This window comes from Glossina fuscipes, unplaced genomic scaffold, assembly GCF_014805625.2.
Source record: "Glossina fuscipes isolate IAEA_lab_2018 unplaced genomic scaffold, Yale_Gfus_2 113, whole genome shotgun sequence".
In the NCBI taxonomy this organism is placed as follows: Eukaryota; Metazoa; Arthropoda; class Insecta; order Diptera; family Glossinidae; genus Glossina; species Glossina fuscipes.
Genome location: NW_023998456.1, coordinates 272,305 through 293,012, shown reverse-complemented (window position 1 = coordinate 293,012; position 20,708 = coordinate 272,305). Strand labels below are relative to the sequence as shown.

General features: G+C 35.1%; 1 protein-coding gene across 7 annotated transcripts in view; it reads left to right on the top strand.

The window, feature by feature from the left end:
• LOC119639736 (probable WRKY transcription factor protein 1) overlaps positions 1–20,708 on the top strand; it is a 158,061-nt gene that overhangs the window by 34,627 nt on the left and 102,726 nt on the right. For 6 of the 7 annotated variants that reach the window (XM_038037360.1, XM_038037359.1, XM_038037361.1 and 3 more), the window contains one exon: positions 16,186–17,013. In XM_038037360.1, coding sequence (XP_037893288.1) covers positions 16,979–17,013 — 35 coding nt within the window. In that variant the 5' untranslated portion in view covers positions 16,186–16,978. Of the gene's footprint in view, positions 1–5,463; positions 5,534–16,185; positions 17,014–20,708 lie in introns of those variants that run through there. The other variant, XM_038037362.1, reaches the window with a different exon arrangement.

Below are 20,708 nucleotides of genomic sequence, written 5' to 3'. Positions count from 1 at the left end.
CGTCCGTCCGTCCGTCCTTCTTGTTTTCGTTTATTCAACCTACAGGCCGGAATTTTTGAGATATTTTGACGAACTCACGAATCGGATCAATCGTCGACAAGTTCCCATATAAAACTTTATTTTAAAAAGTTTTTATGTGAGTGATTGTGGGGTGCTGTAGGACATCTAAATGTGGGCCGCAGGCTGCTATACAGTTTTTAGTCGTCTTTATATAATACTTTGCTAAAAGACAAATAAAGTACTTAAACCTAACAACTGTTTACACGAATTTTAATTTGGAGTAAACAGATAGAAAAGTAGGGAAAGTATAGAATTTCCTAAAGCGAGCTGTAAGTCTATAAGATTACATATAGCTAACGGTTTCATATATATCAGTTTACTGTTTAATGTTATCGTAGGTAGCTGAAAAGCAATATTTCATATCTTCAAATAGTTAAAGCTTTCAAGTTAAAAATATAAAAATTTTTATATGGTTATTATACCGTCCGCTTTATAATGCTGTTATTGTAGGTGGTTTGAAAAACAAAAAAAAAAAAAAAACATTTGAAACCTTAAAAGGGTGAAGAAGCGGATGGAATAGTTACGCAGATTGTTTACACATAGCGATCATATTTCGTATTTGGAAATCAAATCCAAACCGTTGTGGGAGTGCTGATATAATTCGATGCATAATTTCAATATCCGCACTAATAAATATTTTTAGAAAATCAAAAACTCTTGATGACTAAGCAGTGGAGGAAGAAGTAACAAAAAACCTTTCATTTACTCAGTTTTAAAGAATTTGAAAAAAAGTTATGAAAGGAACTATAAAACTATAAAACTTAAATCAAGAAAAAAAAAAAATGAATTTGTCTCTGTAAAAAGTGATTTTAGACAGTCGATTATTAGGTGATTCATACAATTAGATATACCAACGAGAAACTGTTTATAATTCCTGAAGACATATTCGGCCAAAGATACAAAAAGTTTTAAAATGATATACAAACACCGTCGCTATTAACATCCAGTGGTTTCAGCATCAAAACGTAATGTGCTCTATATCTGAAAGTAAATCCTTTTGTACAAAGTTACCAAAGCCTTCGTAGAGGTTGGCCAAGACTTATCTGTGGAAAATCCTATTTTTTCTTTTTTGTTTTCATTTCTTTTCAATCTCGATTCTTTCTCAAGCGCCTTGCTCTTCACGCAGTGGTTCAAAATAAGATATTTTTGAACAGAAAAATCCAGCTTGAATTGGGCGTGGTCTGTCCATAAAAACAGAAATAATTACTTTGCAAACTGCATCGGATATCAATTTAAGTCGCTCTCTTCGAGCAAATCCTTAAGCAAATTTTTACCGTTGTGTGAAGCGCTTAAAAAGACTTTTAGAAAGTAGCAAATATTTTAAGATATTCGCCGCGTGTACCGTTTTCAGTTCACGTTAAGATGTATCCGATATGAAGTTTGTGCGAACACATGTAACACCCGAAAGAGCTTAAGATCGACCCAGCTTTCATTATACCGATCGATTCAGAACCATCAGATGCCCTCTTTTTTTCCTTTTTTTCTTAAATCTAAGCGCATTCTTAGCATTTAATAGTTTTTGAGGATTAATGGAATTTTGTGCTTCTGTCGTCCATCCACCTGAAGTCGGTTGTTATACCTCTTAAGTGTATGCGGACATTTGTAACAACCAGAAGCAGTTGAGATAGATTCTTCTATTATTTTATCGAAAATGATCACTAAATGATTCTGGATTGGTCTCATTTCGTCTGCACGTCTGATGTCCGGCCATGTATATGTGTGCTCAATTTACAGGTCGGAAGTGAAATTTGGTACATTTAATGTGCTTGGACTCGAGGACGAACACTACCTGCCTTTTTGACCGCTGCATACATAACGCCTTATTTCGAACAGCCTTTCCCATACGATAATGTTATATTCGCTTATGTACATCATATAAATCGATTTTTCAAAAAAAATTCCCTATTTTTGTAACTATTGAATAAGAAAGACGGACTCTAAGTAAAGTATTGGAGATAAAAAGCCATTAAAAATAAAAGTTCATTGCTATGATTAATTGCCAGCAAAAATTGACAGGAAATTTTTTATTGCGAACAAAAACAAGGCAATTCGAACGGAAAACACATTCTAAGGGATTAAATCTTCGCGATTCGTGGTGAAGTCTAGCCCAATAGCTGGCCACGGATGTCTTCCAGGAGAATTTATAATTGTGGGAGTTTGCTAAAAAGGATCAAAGACAAGCTATGCTTTTATTCATTCGCTAAGTTCTTGCCCGTCTTTTTAAGTTTGCCATTTACTTTTCTTTCATTTAATTCTCTCATATCCCTGAATTCATATTTCTTGTAGATGGAACTGCCATGCATATCCTAATTTTGTCGTGAACATATAATTAACTCGGTCTAAATAAATTATTATAACAATAACAACAACAATACTTTGTACAAGTCGAATTCTCTATTTCCTCATATATGCATTAGGAGGTTGTCAACCAATGCTTTACACTGTGCATCTACATATCCTCTTACAAAGACTATATGCCTTTTGAAGATTTCCACGTGAATACTCTTCTTAACGATCTTTCTACCTAGAATGTCATCAACTGAGGATATCTTCCATTGTCATTCTTCTTCTTCTTCTTCTTGGAGAAGTCGAGAACTCAACAAGAGATGATTCACTACGCGCACTGTATGGTTCCTCCCATTCGGGGTCGAAATTGTCGAAACTTCCAATAAGGTTGGCGCCATTTTTCCATACTAACCTATAGCGAAGTGAGCTAAACTTACTACCTCTTCTATTATTCATTACGAAACGGATTATAATTACAAAGCAAATGCCTAATCAAAGTGACGGACGACTTCATTCCTATGAACATGTGGAAAAATTTATTTAGATTTTAGTTAAAAGAACTTTGCTTGGTATGCCTTTACCGGGTTTTCGTCAGCAGTCAAGTTGCTTTATACCTTCTACAGTGATTTAAGTTCTAGCTCATCTCTGTGTATACGTGCAAAAATGTATAAAATAAGATTTTTTACGTTTGTGTTCATCTGTTTTTTTTTTTGCGATACAAACTCTGCCTGTGTGCTTCACGTGCATTATGCACATACATAATCTTTAATTTTTCACGCCACAACGTCTGCCGTTGCGCATAATTTAATAAAAATACAATTTTTTCAATTTAAAAAATTGCAAAAAATTTTTTTACATTTATTTATGTATATATATTTTATTTTTACGTTTTGCAATGTAATCTACGCACAAAACGCTACATAAATATGACGAAGTATGCATGAAGTGGAATAAAGTGGAAACACAAAAATGTGTAAAAAAAAGAGAAACGAATTATAAGTAAATTTACAGTTGTATGCAAATTCATTGCAGATGAGAGAAACAAGAAAAAAAAGTGAAAAAAATAAAATTTTAATCAACTAATCAAACAACAGAAAAGGGAATGGCATGCGGACTTTAAGGAGGAAAAAAGAAGCTTAAAACAGAAACTTGCGATACCCTTCACCACTTGTGCGGCAAGCTTGTATTAAGCTAATGCGATTGTATGCAACACCCAGAAGAACTTGAAATAGGCCCACCTTTTATTATTGTCTGTCCATCTTCTTTTCTTGTATTCAACTTCCAGATCGCAACTTTTGCTTGTGTTTAATGAAATTTGGTACACCGACCCATTCTAGTCCAAATGGCTCGGATGGGGTCACTGTTTCAACCACTTCTCCATCCGTCTTACTTTGAAAAGTCCTTATATGAGTGAATGTATTAAAGAAAGTGGCGAAGGGTATTTACTGGTGAGTCGTGTCTCACCATTGTGCTTTTACTTATCAAGCAACTTTGCTTCAGGACAGTTTTTTAAGACGTAACTATAAATTACAACCAAGTTTCAATGATGAAATCGATTCATGCTGTCCCCGTTCCCGATCCCGTTCTTTAAAAGTTTTTAAAAGCTTTTGTCTCCGATAACCTGACCAACGCTAGCCTCCAAATGTTCGAAAGTTTGTAGACCGTTGGCGCAGACCTGGGCTTTAAAAGAGCACAAAAAAAAAAAAACTACGTGGTGCTGATTCACACGACAATGATGGAGAGGGAAAATAGGCATTTACAGGATGACAAAAACTAATTTTTAGTATTACGTGATAAAAATTGATCGGTAACAGTAGTTAAATGTAAACAGGTAAGAACATTATAGTCGAGCAAGGCCGACATACATACATACCCTACGCCGCACTGTCTACACAATTCTTATTTTGATTATAGGACACGAAACCTATATCTCGTTTCTATATAAAGGCAGATTTTTCATGTGCAGTTTTCATGTCGAAGCGGGCCCAAAATGCAACCTAATATAGTACAAGTTTAATCCTTACCTAGGTCAGGATTCAAAAATAGGCATAGATAGTCCAAATGTGGTAGAATTCATTTTTGCACGATTTTACTATGATATTATGGACCAATTTCCATCACCACTTGTTAAAACTTATGCTTGTCTGCTCTACAGAGGATCCATTTTCGTGAAAATCCTTATTAACGTAAGATGTAAAAAATACGCTGAGATGGCCCAACCGTGACACAGTTAATTTTTTTATGTTGAATTACTATTATGATATGTTTTCATCGTGAAGCATGGACAGACGGACATACAGGTTTAGATCAACTCAGGTAAAGATTCTGAAATGATCGGTGTAATAAAAGGTGGGCCCATCTCAAGCTCTTCTGCCTGTTACATACGACCGCATTAAGTTAATATATAATGGTTTTCTGAAAAGTGAGCCTAGCTTTTAATATTTTATCAAAAAAATAAATAAATTTTTGCTAATATTCAAGGGCAGGTCTTGCTCGACAATAATGTTTCTACTTATTTTGACCTAAGGTTGGATTTATACTAACTTCACTTATACGTATCGTATTTCTTTCTAATATTAGTAACCAGTATGTGTGCATTTAACTTTTTAACATTACGATGAATGCGAATTTCTAAGAATTTTAAAATTGTTATAAAACCGTAATATTTGAAAATATCGTCTTGTTCAACCCTCGTTTTTATTTTTACCGCAAATCAATCAACTTGATTAACATACGGCATACGGCAGCTCTTAACTTCACTGAAGAATGTTTTAAAAAGCTTTTAAATGCTTCCTTTTTGTTGAACGGATTATAGTACTTGAAAATAGTGTTTACCACAAGCGGTTTACTTTTTAATGTTTTCTTCTCTCTCCTCTTTGTTTTTGCATTTACAGCGTTATTTTATCAAAATACTTTGTTCGTTTTGCATTCGTCTGCACAAGAATTTTGTGTAAGACGTTTTTGCTAAACTTTGCGAAAATCAGTTTTTTTTTTTTTCGTTACTCAAATTTCAGTATAACTCGCTTTGCCCACAAAGGTAAACTCCGCGGAATTTTATAATGGGAGAAAATAAAGATTTTTCTCTATTGCGTTTTTAAATAAAAATTGTACGTTTCTCGCTAAGAACTAACTGCATGAAAGAGATCTTTATGGAACCGAACCGTTTTGTTAATCAAAAATTCCATAGGTAAATTTCGATTTTGTTTTTTCGAAACAAGATTTCTAATTAATAATCTAAGGCCATAGACATAATAGCTCGCTAATGGCTTGCTTGGTCCAGAAGCAGCCTTTTCGCTATTGGTAGGCGTAGAAATCCAAGATTGGGAGACATTTTTACACAATTAATTATTAAGTTTCCATTGAGATAAGAAGCAGCATCGTAAAATTAATTTATTTTTTTTCCTTAAATTATTTTAACGATTTTTGGAAGTTTTCTTTGTTCATTCAAGCATCATATCTGTATTAATATATTATTCTCATTAGGGGACTATAACCTATGTTATTTTCCTCACTTTATATACCATTTACTTATTAACTTTATATAGATTGTAAATTACAGATGTAATAAAAAAGCATCGATGGACATTGAATGTTTACTGAAACCTTACCGGTGTTGTTCACAATTCCAAGTAAAACAATTGCTTCTATAATAAAGATGTTCGTATGCGTATATTTAAATTCGAGAGAAAGGCAGTACTGTTAATGTACTCAGTCACCCTTGCTGCAAAAATATCATTTCTCTCACGGTTACTGCGATTTTCATCTCAAACGAGAGAGGTCGCATAGAAGATTAGTCCATTAATGCTTGTCTTGAATAATTTCTGCACAGTAACTAACTGTAGAACGTTTTTTCAATATTCTAAATTTATGTTTTTAGAAACCAGACTTGTATTGTGCATTTATGATTGAGCAGTACGCCTCTTGAGTTTTTTTCCTAAGCTGTAGGCTTCCTCAAGTAAAGCTCTTTTTTCTCTAGCTGTATGTTTGCCAAATTAAGGTCGGCAAGTAAAGCCTTCCGCAAGTACTGTTCTTTCATACAAAACTCGACTGGCATTGTTGTATATGGAAATGCAAGTCCGAGTTTTAAAGAAAACAAAACTTTAGACATATATGCTCACTGCACGTAGCCTTAGCACGGTCCTTATATCGAACCCAAAAACATGAGTTGCGCGCCTTATAATAGCAAGAGTAAGGTTCGGTATTAAACTGAAAATTTTCTCGATAGTTTGCCTAAGGGACAATAGTTAAGTCAAGCCCTGACAAAGCTAAATAAAATTTACGGTAAAAAGCTTTATATTATTGCTTCATGTCGTTGTACGAAGGGCGTGAAGCCAAATCTGAATTTAACTAACAAAGACACCCACCATTTCCCTTCGAATTCTTTGGGGGTTTGTTGGAACTTTTTGGACGTAACAGAGTCGCGAATTCGCCCATTGTCCCAAACTGTGCTAAAACACTAAACTTCAAAAATTTGCTAAATATACTTCTGCAAAGGCGTATTTGAATCTCTTTAGCTTGTTTAGCAGGTATTTTTATATAGATTCAGTAAGTGTTCACTAGAACACTTTGGAGATAGTAGGTGTCTTTGCTAATTAAACTCGATTCGATTAGTTTCGCTGGTAAGGTTACTTGTTATTAATTCTTTCAGGTGATCTAAACTCTATGCAAATACTTGCAAGTTTTCTTACGTCTCAGAAGTCATTTTATGTAATACAGAGAGAAAGAAAGAAAGAAAGAAAGAGAGAGAGAGAGAGAGAGAGAGAGAGAGAGAGAGAGAGAGAGAGATAGGAAGAGAGTAAACAGTGTTTAGGGCTTAGTTAATATCTTCAAAAAGCCAAAAAACAGTGCTTGCTTAGAGAAAGACTTGATAACGGTATCTATCTAACGGAAGAGTGTATAATAAGGAAGAGGCCGTAAAACATTTCACCAGTAACTTTCGAGAAACTCATAAATTGGTATTCATCGCTATCCCTTTTCACAAAAAAAGCATAAAGAACTGGAGAAAGAGGCCCTTGGTACCGAAGCTGAAATATCAACTTCATATCAAATGTAACTATGAAAGCAATAGCTTCCAGGTTTCTTGGAGGACTAACTGTCCTCTCTAGTATTCTAACTTTTTTGAAATTAACTTCATTCACATATTAAAAAGAAAAGAAAAGAACGAACGCTTTCAAAAAGCATATTTTCACAGGCATTTAAAGTTTCTGTTTTCGTGAAGCAACAGAAAATTTTCGTGCACCAATTAATCACGTTTTTAAAGCCGAAATATCAGGTGAAGAATGTAGGGAAGAAGTTGTAAGTGCTTCGTAATACTGCACTACATCAGATTAAAATACATACTTGACACAATTAATACTCACGTGCACGATGTTCACTCGCTTATGAATTTCACGAAAGGCGTACGGTTACAGCCATAAATAAAAAGAACCTTAAATCACTGCGAAAATTAATCCACGTAGGTAGCCGAGTGACGTATAAGTTTATCCGTGTGTTAATAATATTTTACAAATTCAGAACATTTTTCATAGCCATTTGCATGTACAACAGATATGTGTTCATTATGCATAACGGGCAGTTAACTAAAGGTTACGCATGCAAACAGCACAAACGAAGAACGGTTGCTCCCGTCTTCTCTAAGGGTAATTGAATCGGCATCGGTATCCTAGAGTAGAAGTGTGAAATTTGAAAGCTTACGAAAGCTTGAATTTGGCCAAAATTTTTTATTTAAATCGAGAAGTAAAGAAAAAATTAAAAAAAAGGAGTAAAAAACAATTTAAATTTAAATTACTCCTGACACACACTTTGGATTTCTTCTTTATCTACATTCGGGGAAACACTGTAACCTGGTGCAAATAAGATTATTATTTTCCAAACTACCCCATGGTGAACGCCGTTGATTCCACGGTTGACAGGAAACTTCTTTCGTCCCTTAAGTGTAAATACACGCATAGTCGGTACAGCTTCAGACTTGGAAAGGAAGACGGGAGAATTTCTCTACATAAGTCGATATGAGCGCTTTTACAACAGCGAAAATAAACGAGTAACGAACTGTCGTTTAGTATTTGTTACTCATCTATCACCATCACTTGTGGTACAAGGGTATATTTCGATGAAACTTGGCCCAAGGACGAACGCTATCGAAAATGGTTCGGATCGGATCACCTTTTCAACCGCTTTCTATGTAGCGCCCTATTTTGGGGAGTCGTTTCATGAACAGCTGCAGGGTCATGCAGGATGTAGAATGGGGGCCATAGTCCACTAAAGTAAAGGTAATATATCTGTACAGACAGCTGGACGCTTTGTATTGCGTCTCTGCATCGTTAATTACGACGGATAATTGAAATGAAACACTCATCTCCACCAAATATTTCTGGCTGATCATCGAGTTAGGGTTAGAGAAATAGCAGCGGCCTTGAACGTGTCCAAAGACCGAGTATGTCAAGTAGTGAGTTAGCAGTTTGGCATGCCCAGTTTGAGTGAACGTTGGATGCCGAATATGCTGCAAATGTCACCGGGTTGCAAGTGAATGTCTCCAATGCCAAATTGCCTGAATGGAACTTCAATTTGATGTCCCATCTTCCACTCTCTCGAGATATAATACTCAATGGCTGTTAGCTTACCCTTTGATATATTTTAAAAGAGTTTTCCCAGGAAAAATACTTTGGGTGACGAGGTCTTTGTGCATATTCACGTGTACTTCTTTGTCTACAAAACAAGTTTCGAAATATTAAAGAATCGTTGGATTGAGAGTATCAGTCTTGAAGAAGACTACGTTGATGAATAAAGTCGAATTTTGCAAAAAGAAAGTTTTCTTCCAACAAGAAAACCAAGAACGGTTAACAAGTTCCTATAGGCTTTTAGAGGCGAGGGTAATCATCATCACTTTGCGCCTTGCTTGTAAAGACGGTAACTCAACACGTTTGAGGCTGAGCTCACATGGACACAGGTTGATTGAAATCTAAGCGACGAAGGACAAACAACCACAATTGTTTTTGTACCGAATCTAATAAATCAATATATGAATTGTAAGTTGGTGACCACACAATGAACAACCATTCTAGTGACGACCTGATAAGTGAAAAAAATGGGCGCTTAGAGGCCATTAAAGCTTTCCGCTCAACATTTCTTAATGCCCAAAAGCAACTTTTCTTATCACGGCAAGCATTAAACATGCTTGTGAGCCGATAAAACATCCAGGTCTTTAAAGAACGGCACGCTACCCAGTTCGTAGTTGTTAGTATCATTCATATCAACTTCAATGAGTTTTAGCTTTAAATTTTAGTCGAACTTAATCTTAATCAGCTTCATTTGCACATATTTAAGTAAGTGATTCGGTGCTTACTCAGAAAATTGAAAAATGCGAACAAAACTTTGTCTTCCGAACGTTTAATGTCGACAAATCCTGTTTCAAATTCAATTCTCCTTTTCATACGACTCGCCTTAAATCGGTTTGTTAATTTTACCTGTCGGAAAGTGCGTCAAGTATTGTTTTCTCAAATGATTTGCCCAAAGATCTGACTCAACAATTAAACGCTTTAACTCTTTTACACTAATTCCTCATGCCCTGATCTTTTACTTTCAGCGTGTTGTACTATCAACCAAGAGAGACAAGTTTTGGACTAGAAAACAACTTGCATTATCTGCTTTGCTTTCAAATCCCTGGACTGCTATATATAAGTTGGACACAGGATAGCACAGGATAGATTTACGGAATATTCTCTTATAATTTTCTTAAAAAAGTCTAGAATTTTGTGAGTGAAAGCAGGAGATCTTATAAAACTAATAACTTATTTGATATATGACAACATGTTTTCCTTTCTCACTATCTACTTGTACTGCGTTTTTATCCCCTACACTATAGGTGGCAGACGGATAGATTAAGTTTGTGAAGATGCATATAACACGCAGAAGAGAGAGATATACCCATATTTTCTTAGACTGATCGATTCAAAATCACTTTCCGTCTGTTCGTCCGTCCCTCCCTTCGTCTTGTTCTCTTGTGTTCAACTTATAGGCCGTAATTTGTGGAATACTTTAATGAAACTTGGTTCACCGGCGCGCTTTTTCCATAAACGAATGCAATTGAAAATGTTTCGGATCGCATTACATTTGGAAATGTGTAACACAATGCATGTAAGGAATGTTGGATCCACCACAAATCTTGGTTTATTTTTTCTTCTTAGCAATGCTACACAAAGACAAGAGAAATGCCTTGGAAATGAAGGGGTTTTCGTTTTATTTGATTACTTTATTTGGCAGCAAAATCAGTAGCTTTTTATCTGATTGTATTTCGGGGCGAAAAGGTTGCTTAAAAATATTTTCCATTTCTCAGGCGAACAATATTCGCACCTTTTATTAGATATTCATAAAGTCAATGATAGCTACCGCATCAACACCTACAAGACGTATTTTGCATGCACGACGGTTTCGCTTTGTTGCAGTAATTTATTGATCATTATTTATTGTCTCTTCAATCGCAACTTAAGTTCTTTCAACTTTTCTTGTCTCATTAAGTCTTCATAATTATTATTATTTTTTGATTTATGACGTTCATAGTGACGTTGAATGTGATACAACTTTGGCACATTAATAGTATTCTTCCATATACGAAGCAGTATTATTTTTTTTTTTTTTTCTTCACAGCAAACGTATTCCGAGACTCATTTTTCTTGGAAATTTCAATTCTCATCAACGATTTTCCATTTAGTTGCACTACAGCTTGAATTTGATAAAGACATATTCAATATGAAGAGATGGAGTAAACAAACATTGCAAAAAAGCACACACACTCACACAGACGTACCCATAAAGTAGAGATACGTTAGACGTCATAGGTAGGAAACCTGATGGAGGGAATATTTTACGTTCATTATTATTGTCGTGTAGAGTTTTGTCGGCTGAGCCGCAAATATAAACCGTACGCGATCTGGGGGCTGCGATCTTAGGACCTTTGTTCTAGCGGATAATAAACCGATTAGTGCTTAGGGTACAAAATGGTCGCCACATTTTGTCAATAGAACGCATAGAGGCAGCAAACGAGTGAAAAATGCAATGGTTGCCAGATGTAAGCTACAATTAAATCTCTCTTGAGAAAATATATATATATATACGTGACTCCAAGTAGATGAAAAGGAATTGCAAGGTGGAAATTGTCACTTAATCATCATATCATTCTTTTTCAGTCACTACACACTTACAAACTGTCGCCATTTTTTGAAGTACGATTTTTATTTATCGAAATCATATTTCATCGGTTTATAAAGTTCGTTCAAAAGACATTTCGTCACATCATTCAAACTTTAGCATAAATCTACTGAATATTTATTTATATGAAATAAGTAAACTTTGTTTGTTTAATTGAAGTTAAGGTGATTAGCATTTTCACGATGAAGTAAAAACTGTAAAATCTTGCCACACATTACCTAAAAGCAAAACAAAGAGCGGGCTTTTAATGCCGAGTAAACATCAAATAAAATCTTGTTTGTTTGTTGTTGGCATTTGGTTAGCATGACATGCAACAATTATCATCGACATCTTATTTGCGATATGTTGCAAACGTTCATCATTTAGTTGGTGTTTGTGCCTGACTTTTATTTTTAGTTTTTCTCCACTCCACTCCACATATACACAGCAGACAGATGGAATGGTTAGTCAGTCAGTGGATTTGAAATCACATGAAAAATATCTATCAATTTTATTTAATGATATTAATGTTATTCATGATGTTGTCAATAAAAATAACGATGATGATCACTATCATGATGATGATGATGATGATGATGATGATGATGACTATGAAAAACACATAAATTATAAGTTAATGCTAAGGTGATGTTTATTGATGAATAACATGTGCTTGCGTTTATGTTTAAATCAAAGAGAAAAAATGGAAAATTTTTGAAAAAAAAAAAAAAATTCATAAAAATTGTTAAGCATAATCAATATAACGAAAGCAGGTGAATTTTTACTATGCTAGTAGTTTAGTAAATACTTGTACAAATTCGCTCAAGAGTGAAACAATAAAATCCATATTCGTTAAGGTGACCAAAGGTTATTTTATTTAGTGTTTAAGTGCTCACCACGTATGTGCACATAATCGTGAGCAAACTAAGAGGAGAAACATTATATTCGGCCATCGCACACCCTTAAATGCCCTACACAACTTCGCTTAATACAATAGTAGTGTACATAATGACGTTTGAAAACAAGCCATTATGTGGAAAGTGGCGGAAAAAGTGGTCCAATCCGAAGTATTGTTAATTACGTTCGTCGCACACAATCTGCCAAGTTTCATAAAGATATCACAAAAATTGCTTGTAACTTGGACACAAGATTGCAGGGGCAAACATCGGACGGACAGACAGACAAACAGACCGACAGAATCACCTTTGGTATAACAGAAGGTCGGTCTGTCTTAGCTCCTTCTATAGGTGGCATCTATCCGCACGACTTTCATATATCCTAGTACGACAAGTGGTAAAGGATACGAAAAAAAAATCGAACTTAAAATTAAATTAAATATCTTATGTTAACGAATATAAAAACAAAAATTATTTCCGTGACGAAGAAAAATTCTTAGTGGACTGGCGCGTTATTCCTATTTTCGAGTTAAAAGAGCCCAAGTGGTAGACGCAATGGGAAATCGTGTTATAATACTATTTTGCAGGAAAACGTAAACAAAATCTTATGGTTTTCGAAAAGGGGGTTTAGCTTGCGTGAAAGCTAACGTGCTATCGCATCGGATCCCGTACTTTCTACTTTCTATACGTGCTTCTCTTCTATTTTGTTTTTTCTGGTTACCTTGTCTTTATACCATTGCCCAAGTGTTAAATGAAAACAACAAAAACTACATTTTAAATTGATTTGAAGTTGAAAAAACAAATAAATAAAACAGTTATGGGCTTCATTGTTACCTATCAAGTGGTTGGTCGTCCATCTAGCCGAACACCTTTTGTTCAATTCAATATTGTTTTCTAACATCGGAAAAGTATGTCGAAGCTTCAGTGTTTGCTTACTTGCTTGTCTGTGATGCATGTATGCATTAATCAAGTATCTCATTGCCTCGATATGCATGTTTACATATGCATGTCAGTTAGTTAACGTTTTTTATATGAATTTTGTTTTTTTCTTTGTTTTTCTTATTCATGAAATTTTAAAGTATAATTAAACATTTTCATGTCGAAACAACTGCCGTAGCCGGATTGCATCGCATTGCATCGACAGCATTATGAACAGTAGTAATCACTATGAATGGTGTTTAATTGATGCATTTTTAATGCATATTTATGAGAAGCTTTCACAATCAAAACGTCACACACGCACGCACGCACGCGCATACATATACACAAACACATTCATTGCGTGATACTTACTCTCAATTTGTGCGGCATTTGAAAACACTTAAGCGCTTCACAGCAATTTTTTTCATCTGTTATCGATGCTTTTCCTTTGCATGGCTTGTCAGCCTCATGCATGCAGCATAATCTTTTGTGCCTTTTTCACAATTTCATTCCACTAAAAGCTGACGCGTCGCAATCTGCAAGTTATGAAACATTCTAGAGATTTTTAAAGAACTAGAAAATATTTAATGCATCTCTTGATTTCGTCGGATGGATGGCTAAACCTAATTAAACACATAAATAAGAAAACTTTGCATGCCGGAACCAATCGACTATCGAGAAAGTCAAAACGTCCTTGAAGAATGGGACCACATGCACTATGTTAAAATGTCTGCAAAACCCAGGAGCAAGCTGCACAAACCATCTAAAGTATTTATATCCTAGGTCAGTATAAAACGCTAAATATTTCAGGGCTTGTCTGTCCTTCTGTCTGAGAGAATTTGTCTGATAAAAATTCTTCCTGTCACAAATAAATCTTTTTTCAAATTGCGCAAAAGACATTGGCAGTTATTGCAGCCCAGTTGATACTGAAAACGCTCCAAAACGGTTATGCAGACAGGTCCACAGCACCACATAAGCTGAGAAATATTATTTTTCTTTGGTTTTTATTTTTCGTTTCAAAGGAACGTAAGGAGCAGGATACAGAAGACGCGGCACAGCAAATAGATTTTTCTTACTTCGTCTTCTTCTCTTTAGTAATTCAACAACCGAAAATTCGCTGAGACCTGCAAAAAAGACCCAATGTGAACACAGAGTTCATTGTTTGAGCCTTAGTAAAGTTTAGCTTAGATTTGACATACATTGTTATAATCTGTTTATTTTAATATTTATTTGATTACGTGTCCTTTCAATCTTGCGTGTTTTACGTCCTCCACGTTACATGTTTTTTTTTTTAGTTTTATTAAAATATACATATTACTCGATGGAACAGAACAGCGGGAAATAAATTTCGTTGTGTAAGTAGTAATGCAGTACATGAGTATAAAGTATCATATGAAGGAATTGATAGATGCGAGAGTGAAAAAGTGTAAGAGAGAGTAGGTTCGTAGTTCGACTGTCAACACTTATGTATCTTATGTAAGTGGAAACCTTCGGACAGGCAAATAGAATACGATTAGGAGATTGCAAAGCCCCACATGTACATAAAGAGCCATTCTCCGTGTGAATTTTGAAAAGGTGATCATCACATCTCATCATCATCTCATTAAACATCAGCCTGGTAGCAAGGTAAATATTGCCCCATCTAAGTCCACAAACGATAAACCAACAAACTTTATTTTTAAAGCGAGCATGTCTGTCCCTCCGTCCATTCTAACCCCTATAAGATTCTTTGTCACTTGCCTTGTTTGCATTGCATATTAAGAGAAATTTGAAAAACTTAATAATTGTTTGAGTAACTTTTGGTAATCTTTCGCATTGGCAGAAGAACTCTGTGAGCTCAAGGTCAAGCCTGATACAAACTTGATAACAGATTGATCATTTTTATATAAAATATTTTTGGAAATGTTTCATTTTAGTTTACTCTATGCATGGATCATTATTTAAGTTTCAGTTATTGACTCTCTTGTGTTTATTAACTAACTTACGTATATGCTCGTCAGAAATGGTAGAAAGAAGATGAAAGCATAAGTACTAATACAAAAGGGTGGGCATGCAGCAGTCAACTATTTAAGAGAGCTATCTTATGGCCTTTGCAGAGCTCCACTACGATGGTTGATAAGCGTTCTTGTTAATTATCGAGTTGAGCTTCACGTCGAATACTAAGGCCGAACTTTATAGCCAGGCAAATACGTGTGGCTGGGCAAAAAGCGTTGAACTGTAATTGATTAAAAGTCTATAAAATTAATTTAACTCAATAAAGAATTTAGAGGAGTGCAACGAAAACATGTTTGTAACAGATTCACCTCACTCTTCTTAAGAAATCACTGATGAAGTCAAAAAAAACTAACAAACAATAGAAAAAGATGTAGTAGTCGAGCAGTCCGGATATTGATAAAGAATTGAATATCAATCTCAAAATACAGTTAGTGTTGTATATAAAGCTAAACTTTCTAAAGTTCATTTCAAAAAATCCGTGTCAAAATCCTTTGATTCGGTTTTCTGTCTAGAAAATACAGAAGACCTATCCTGATGGCCATAAAGGTGATGAAAAGGTCATAAGTAATAAAAGTAAAATATCTCTCAAAACTTTTTCCATAAACTTGTCTCTGTTAATTTATTAGAATATCGCGAAATTTTCAAACCATCGCCGCCTTTAATTATTCGTATGACACATCACGTAAATGTAAAAAAAAAAAAAAATAAAAAAAAAACATTTAAATATTCACACTTTTTATCGATAAATCATTTTAAATTTATTTCTGAATTAATTTAAAAGCAATGAGAAAATACCTACGCGGATATATATTACAATTTATATGTTTTCTACCCTTCTTTATAGATCAAATGGACCGACCTACCGCACAGCGCCAAGAACGGAGACATAGTACGCAAGCAATGATAGACGAACAGGCGACAAACGATACAAAAGCATAAGCTATCATCATAAGCAGAAAAAGAAATGAAATGCAAATCTTAAGAAATAAACAAAACATCCGTTGTTGATAACATTTAAATGCATACATGCATGAGTGCCCGTGTACGTGTGAGTGAACCCAAATAATAGAGGCAGAAACCGAAGCAATTAAACAAAAAAAACCCAACCAAATAAAATGAAAGCAATAAACAATAAATTTAATAAAATCAATTTTTAACTAATATTAAGCTATAATTAAAGAACAAAAAAATGAGTGCCTAGAATATTTGCTCTAAATCAACTTAAAATTTATTTAAGGTAGAGGTTAAAAAGAAAAAAAAAAAATAAAAAAAATAATAATATTTTCTTTGTTTTAAGCAATCATTTAATAGAAAAGAAAAAATTTGTGTTAAAAGTAAAACTCTTGAAAAGTAAGAAGTTTTTCTCTTTTCTACGCGATAGCGGGTAGTGGGTTTATTCGCGCTAGCGTTAACAACAATGCAAAAGCAACGGCTAGGCGCGTTTTAAAATTTTTCCGTTCAACCGTCGCAGCAAATACGAAGCAAAACGAAGAAACCGTGAAATCAATCAACGAATTCTATTAAAACATAATTAGTGTTTGCCGATGTTTATTTTTTCGTTCATCTTTGTAACGTAAATTGCTTCGCGCAACTACCCTTACCTTCGCTGAAACAGTGACAATAATTCTCCAGGAAAAATGCTGGCCGGCATCAGGAAACGTTTAGCTCGCAAGTAAGTTCATCACATAGAGATATCTATTGTATTAATATACCCTTTAATGAGCATAAAAGTAAATGGCATTGAAATGTGAAATGTATACGATCCCTGCCGGAGCATAGTAGATAGGCACTAGATGGAAAGAAGTAAACCCTAAAATACAACTCTGTCTCTCTTTTGTTATATTTACACATTTTCTTATATTTTTCGATGTTACTTAAATCCTTCGCGTACACATTTATCCTTTTTTCCTCAACTCAGCGAACGATCGCTTCGTTGATTTGCTAACTGACAGCAGAAGATCAATTTCATCAGCTAAATCAGTTTAAGAATATTCATAAATGTTGAACTATTTCTGCAAATTAATGTGAATACACAAGTAAAACAAATTCTTGACCAGTCCACCTAGCCTGGTTCATTGGTCGCTGTGGCAAAGAAACGCTTATGGTTATGATAAGTCAGTCAGTTATAAAAACTAGAGCTGCGATGAACACTTTCAAAAGCTTATGGTGACGCTGCTCGATCATATCCCAATCGTCGATTTTGATTTGGTGAATGATTAGCAGAGGAATTAACTGGAAATGCTATTTTGGATTGCTTGCTAGAAGAGCAGCAACAGCATCCTCTTGCGTGGCAATGCTCGGTCGCACATATACATTGTTGCAGCTCAAAAAGGAGGTTTTGCCGCATGTAGCGTATTTACCAGACATAGTGCCTTCTGATTACCACCTGTTCAGATCAATGCAGCGTGGGTTGGCTGATGTGCGGTTTCGAACTACTGAAGAAGCACGAAAATGTATCGCTGATCAGATTACTACCAACCCAATATCGTTCTTTTGGCACGGTATCACAGTGCTGGCAGAAAGGTGGGAAGAAGTAGTAGAAAATGACTGAAAATATTTTCATTAATATAAATTGTATCAATTTTTGTCAATAAATGCATTTTTCAAGCGAAAAAGTGATCAAAATGCAAGCAGGTACGGACTTAAATTCCTTGGCCTAAAATAGGCTTTCTGGCAACCCAGAAATTTCTCTTAAGACTTTTTTTACTATATAATTCCTTGGACCATTACCGAGATAAATTACTGTATCCTTACGGATTTTATATAATCTCCTCCTCACGACCATATGGCCAGTTCTTCCTCTTATAGCTTTTTAATAAGTCATCGAGGAATTGCTTCATTCATTTCCAGTATCACTTACTTTAGCCATACAGTCATGATTAATAACTATCGGTTCCAGTGATCTAACATTAACTACTGCTGGCTGACGTTTTACATCTTTACACACTCTTCGTTCAGGGAGATAGAGCGAAGCTGCTTTCGTTCCACGTTTTTCGAATTCTTTTCGGTTTCAGATGCGTGTGACCGGGCGGTTAGCTTCCTATTGCAAATTTTTGTTTCCCTTTTTTTTAATATAACCCTATTTGTCCCCTATTGTGTAACACGGTGACGGACAGAAAGAAGAGATGTGGGAGAAAGAGATATGGGGGTGGTAGCAGCAGCTTAGTGAGCGTGTGTCCAATCGATAACTGTTATGCCTTTACCGACTGAGCACTCCCCAGAGCTGCGATCAGAGAAAACTCTACCGCACTTAAGATTTAAATCCTTGAATACTTACTTGGCAGTCGCTGTTCTCATCTCCTCGACTAGTCAAGCGGATAATTAACTTCGAACATGAATTTACTTTTCATTGCGGTCTAGTCAGTTGGACGGTAATACTGTCGCCTGCAACTATTTTTACGCTAAAGCGAAAATGTTTGATCTGACTTATATGTGGAACTAACATTATGTACAAATTTTGTCCTCACAGCCTATTTTAGGAGATGCTTTTGTACTTGCAGGCCGTCCTTCTTTATTTTAAATTGAAAATGCTTTCGAGCTGATATGACTTTTGAAGATTCGGAGACAAAATGAATTTGAACGCAATGAACGCGTTTGCGTCGTGCATCGCACACCAAATGCCAAAATAAAATTTGATTTTGATTGTCTAAAAATAATTAAGCATTCATTGTGTTCAACGCTTTACTTGTTATCTCTGCCCAGACATATAGTGTTCTAAGACTTTTTCTCGAAATTAAGTTAAATCACGTCAGGTTAGACTGTAGTTTTACAGTAGCGTTCCTCAAAACTGGCTTGAAGCCTCTGCAGATCAATAAGTGCCAGCCAGTGCGATATTTCGTTGTCTAATTAAAACCAGATGTCGAAAATTTGCATACGTTGCAAACACACCACCAACTGATTCGCAGAAATGCCGAATCCTTGTAGGAAAACACAAACATAACAATTTTCTTTATTTCTAAAAAGAAATGCATTTCAAAAATTTGTGGAATCATTGCATTATTAGTTTACTTCTTTCAATACTTCTTTCTAAGGTTCATTTCGCATGAGCATCATGTTGTGACATTTCTCACGCTCAAACTCACCACGTTCTCTCAAGGCCGGAAATTGTGTGTCAAGAAAGAAAACATGTTGTTAAGGATTGTATTTGGATTTTCCTCTACAGTTCATTTTTATGGTACCAATAAAACGAAAATTAAAAAAAAAAATTAGTATTAAGAATATTCCTTATGTGCATTCCTTAAAAGTGAGACAGATGGTTACAACTGACCTGACTGCGAGATGATAATTTTGAATTTTTGATAAAAGAAAGTACACTGTACAATATTGTTTTCTTTTTTGTGATGTCACCTACCCCCTTAGGGAATATCCCCTATAGGCGTAGCGATAGCGATGACGGTCAGAAAGAAGTAAGGAAAAAGAAACAAAGAGAGAAATAGGGAGGTGGTGGCGGCAACGTAGTGGGTGTGTGACCATTATGCCTTACCGACAGAGCTTTCTCTATAGCTGTGAACACCGACTTGGGAGTCCGTACAATATAAATTATAACATGAATGAATTTATAAGTCATCTTATTGCTCCGATCTATTTGACCCAATGGCTAATGTATGGGATTATTGTTAATTTGTCGTCAAAACTGTGGCAATAACGTTTATTATCGTTCGTTACATAGTAAATGAATGCACAATGCACAATATTTTTAAATTCACCTTTCAAGTAAAAAATGTAATGAGAACAAATAAGAACACCATAGGCGAGCATGGCCAACCATTAGATACCCTATACTACTTCGACTAGTACTTCATTCACTTGTTTTGCTAATGATACACTAAAAATTACACATTATTTCCATGCAATGCTATACTTTTCATGAAATCCCGTACATTGGACGATATCACATGACGTGTTCCAAATCCACCAAACCTAGTTTACTTCGTAAATATTACTATAAAGCTTACTATTCATGAGAAATCTTATATGGAATCGTGTCCAAGAAACACACCCATTTACATTTTTGTATCAGATTATTATTTATGAATACTCGTAAGCACGGCTATATGAAAGAGGGTTCAATAAATTGCCTCGGCCGAATCAAAGTTTTCACACTAATTTAGAACGTCATAATACTATTACTTAGACACTTTTCCCGAGAAATGTTGAAAATTGAATTTTTTTTTCGAAACGAGGTGTTATTTGAGGAGAGATCGAAAAACTGAAGGGATTCAAAACATTTCAAATGGTGTTCGTCCTTAGGCGAAGGCAAATGGGACATGCGTACAATTGTCAGGCGGACAAATCAGTCTAGATCGATTGAGAAAATGATTCTAAATCAATCGGTGTAATAAAAGCCCTCCTGGATGCTCTATACGT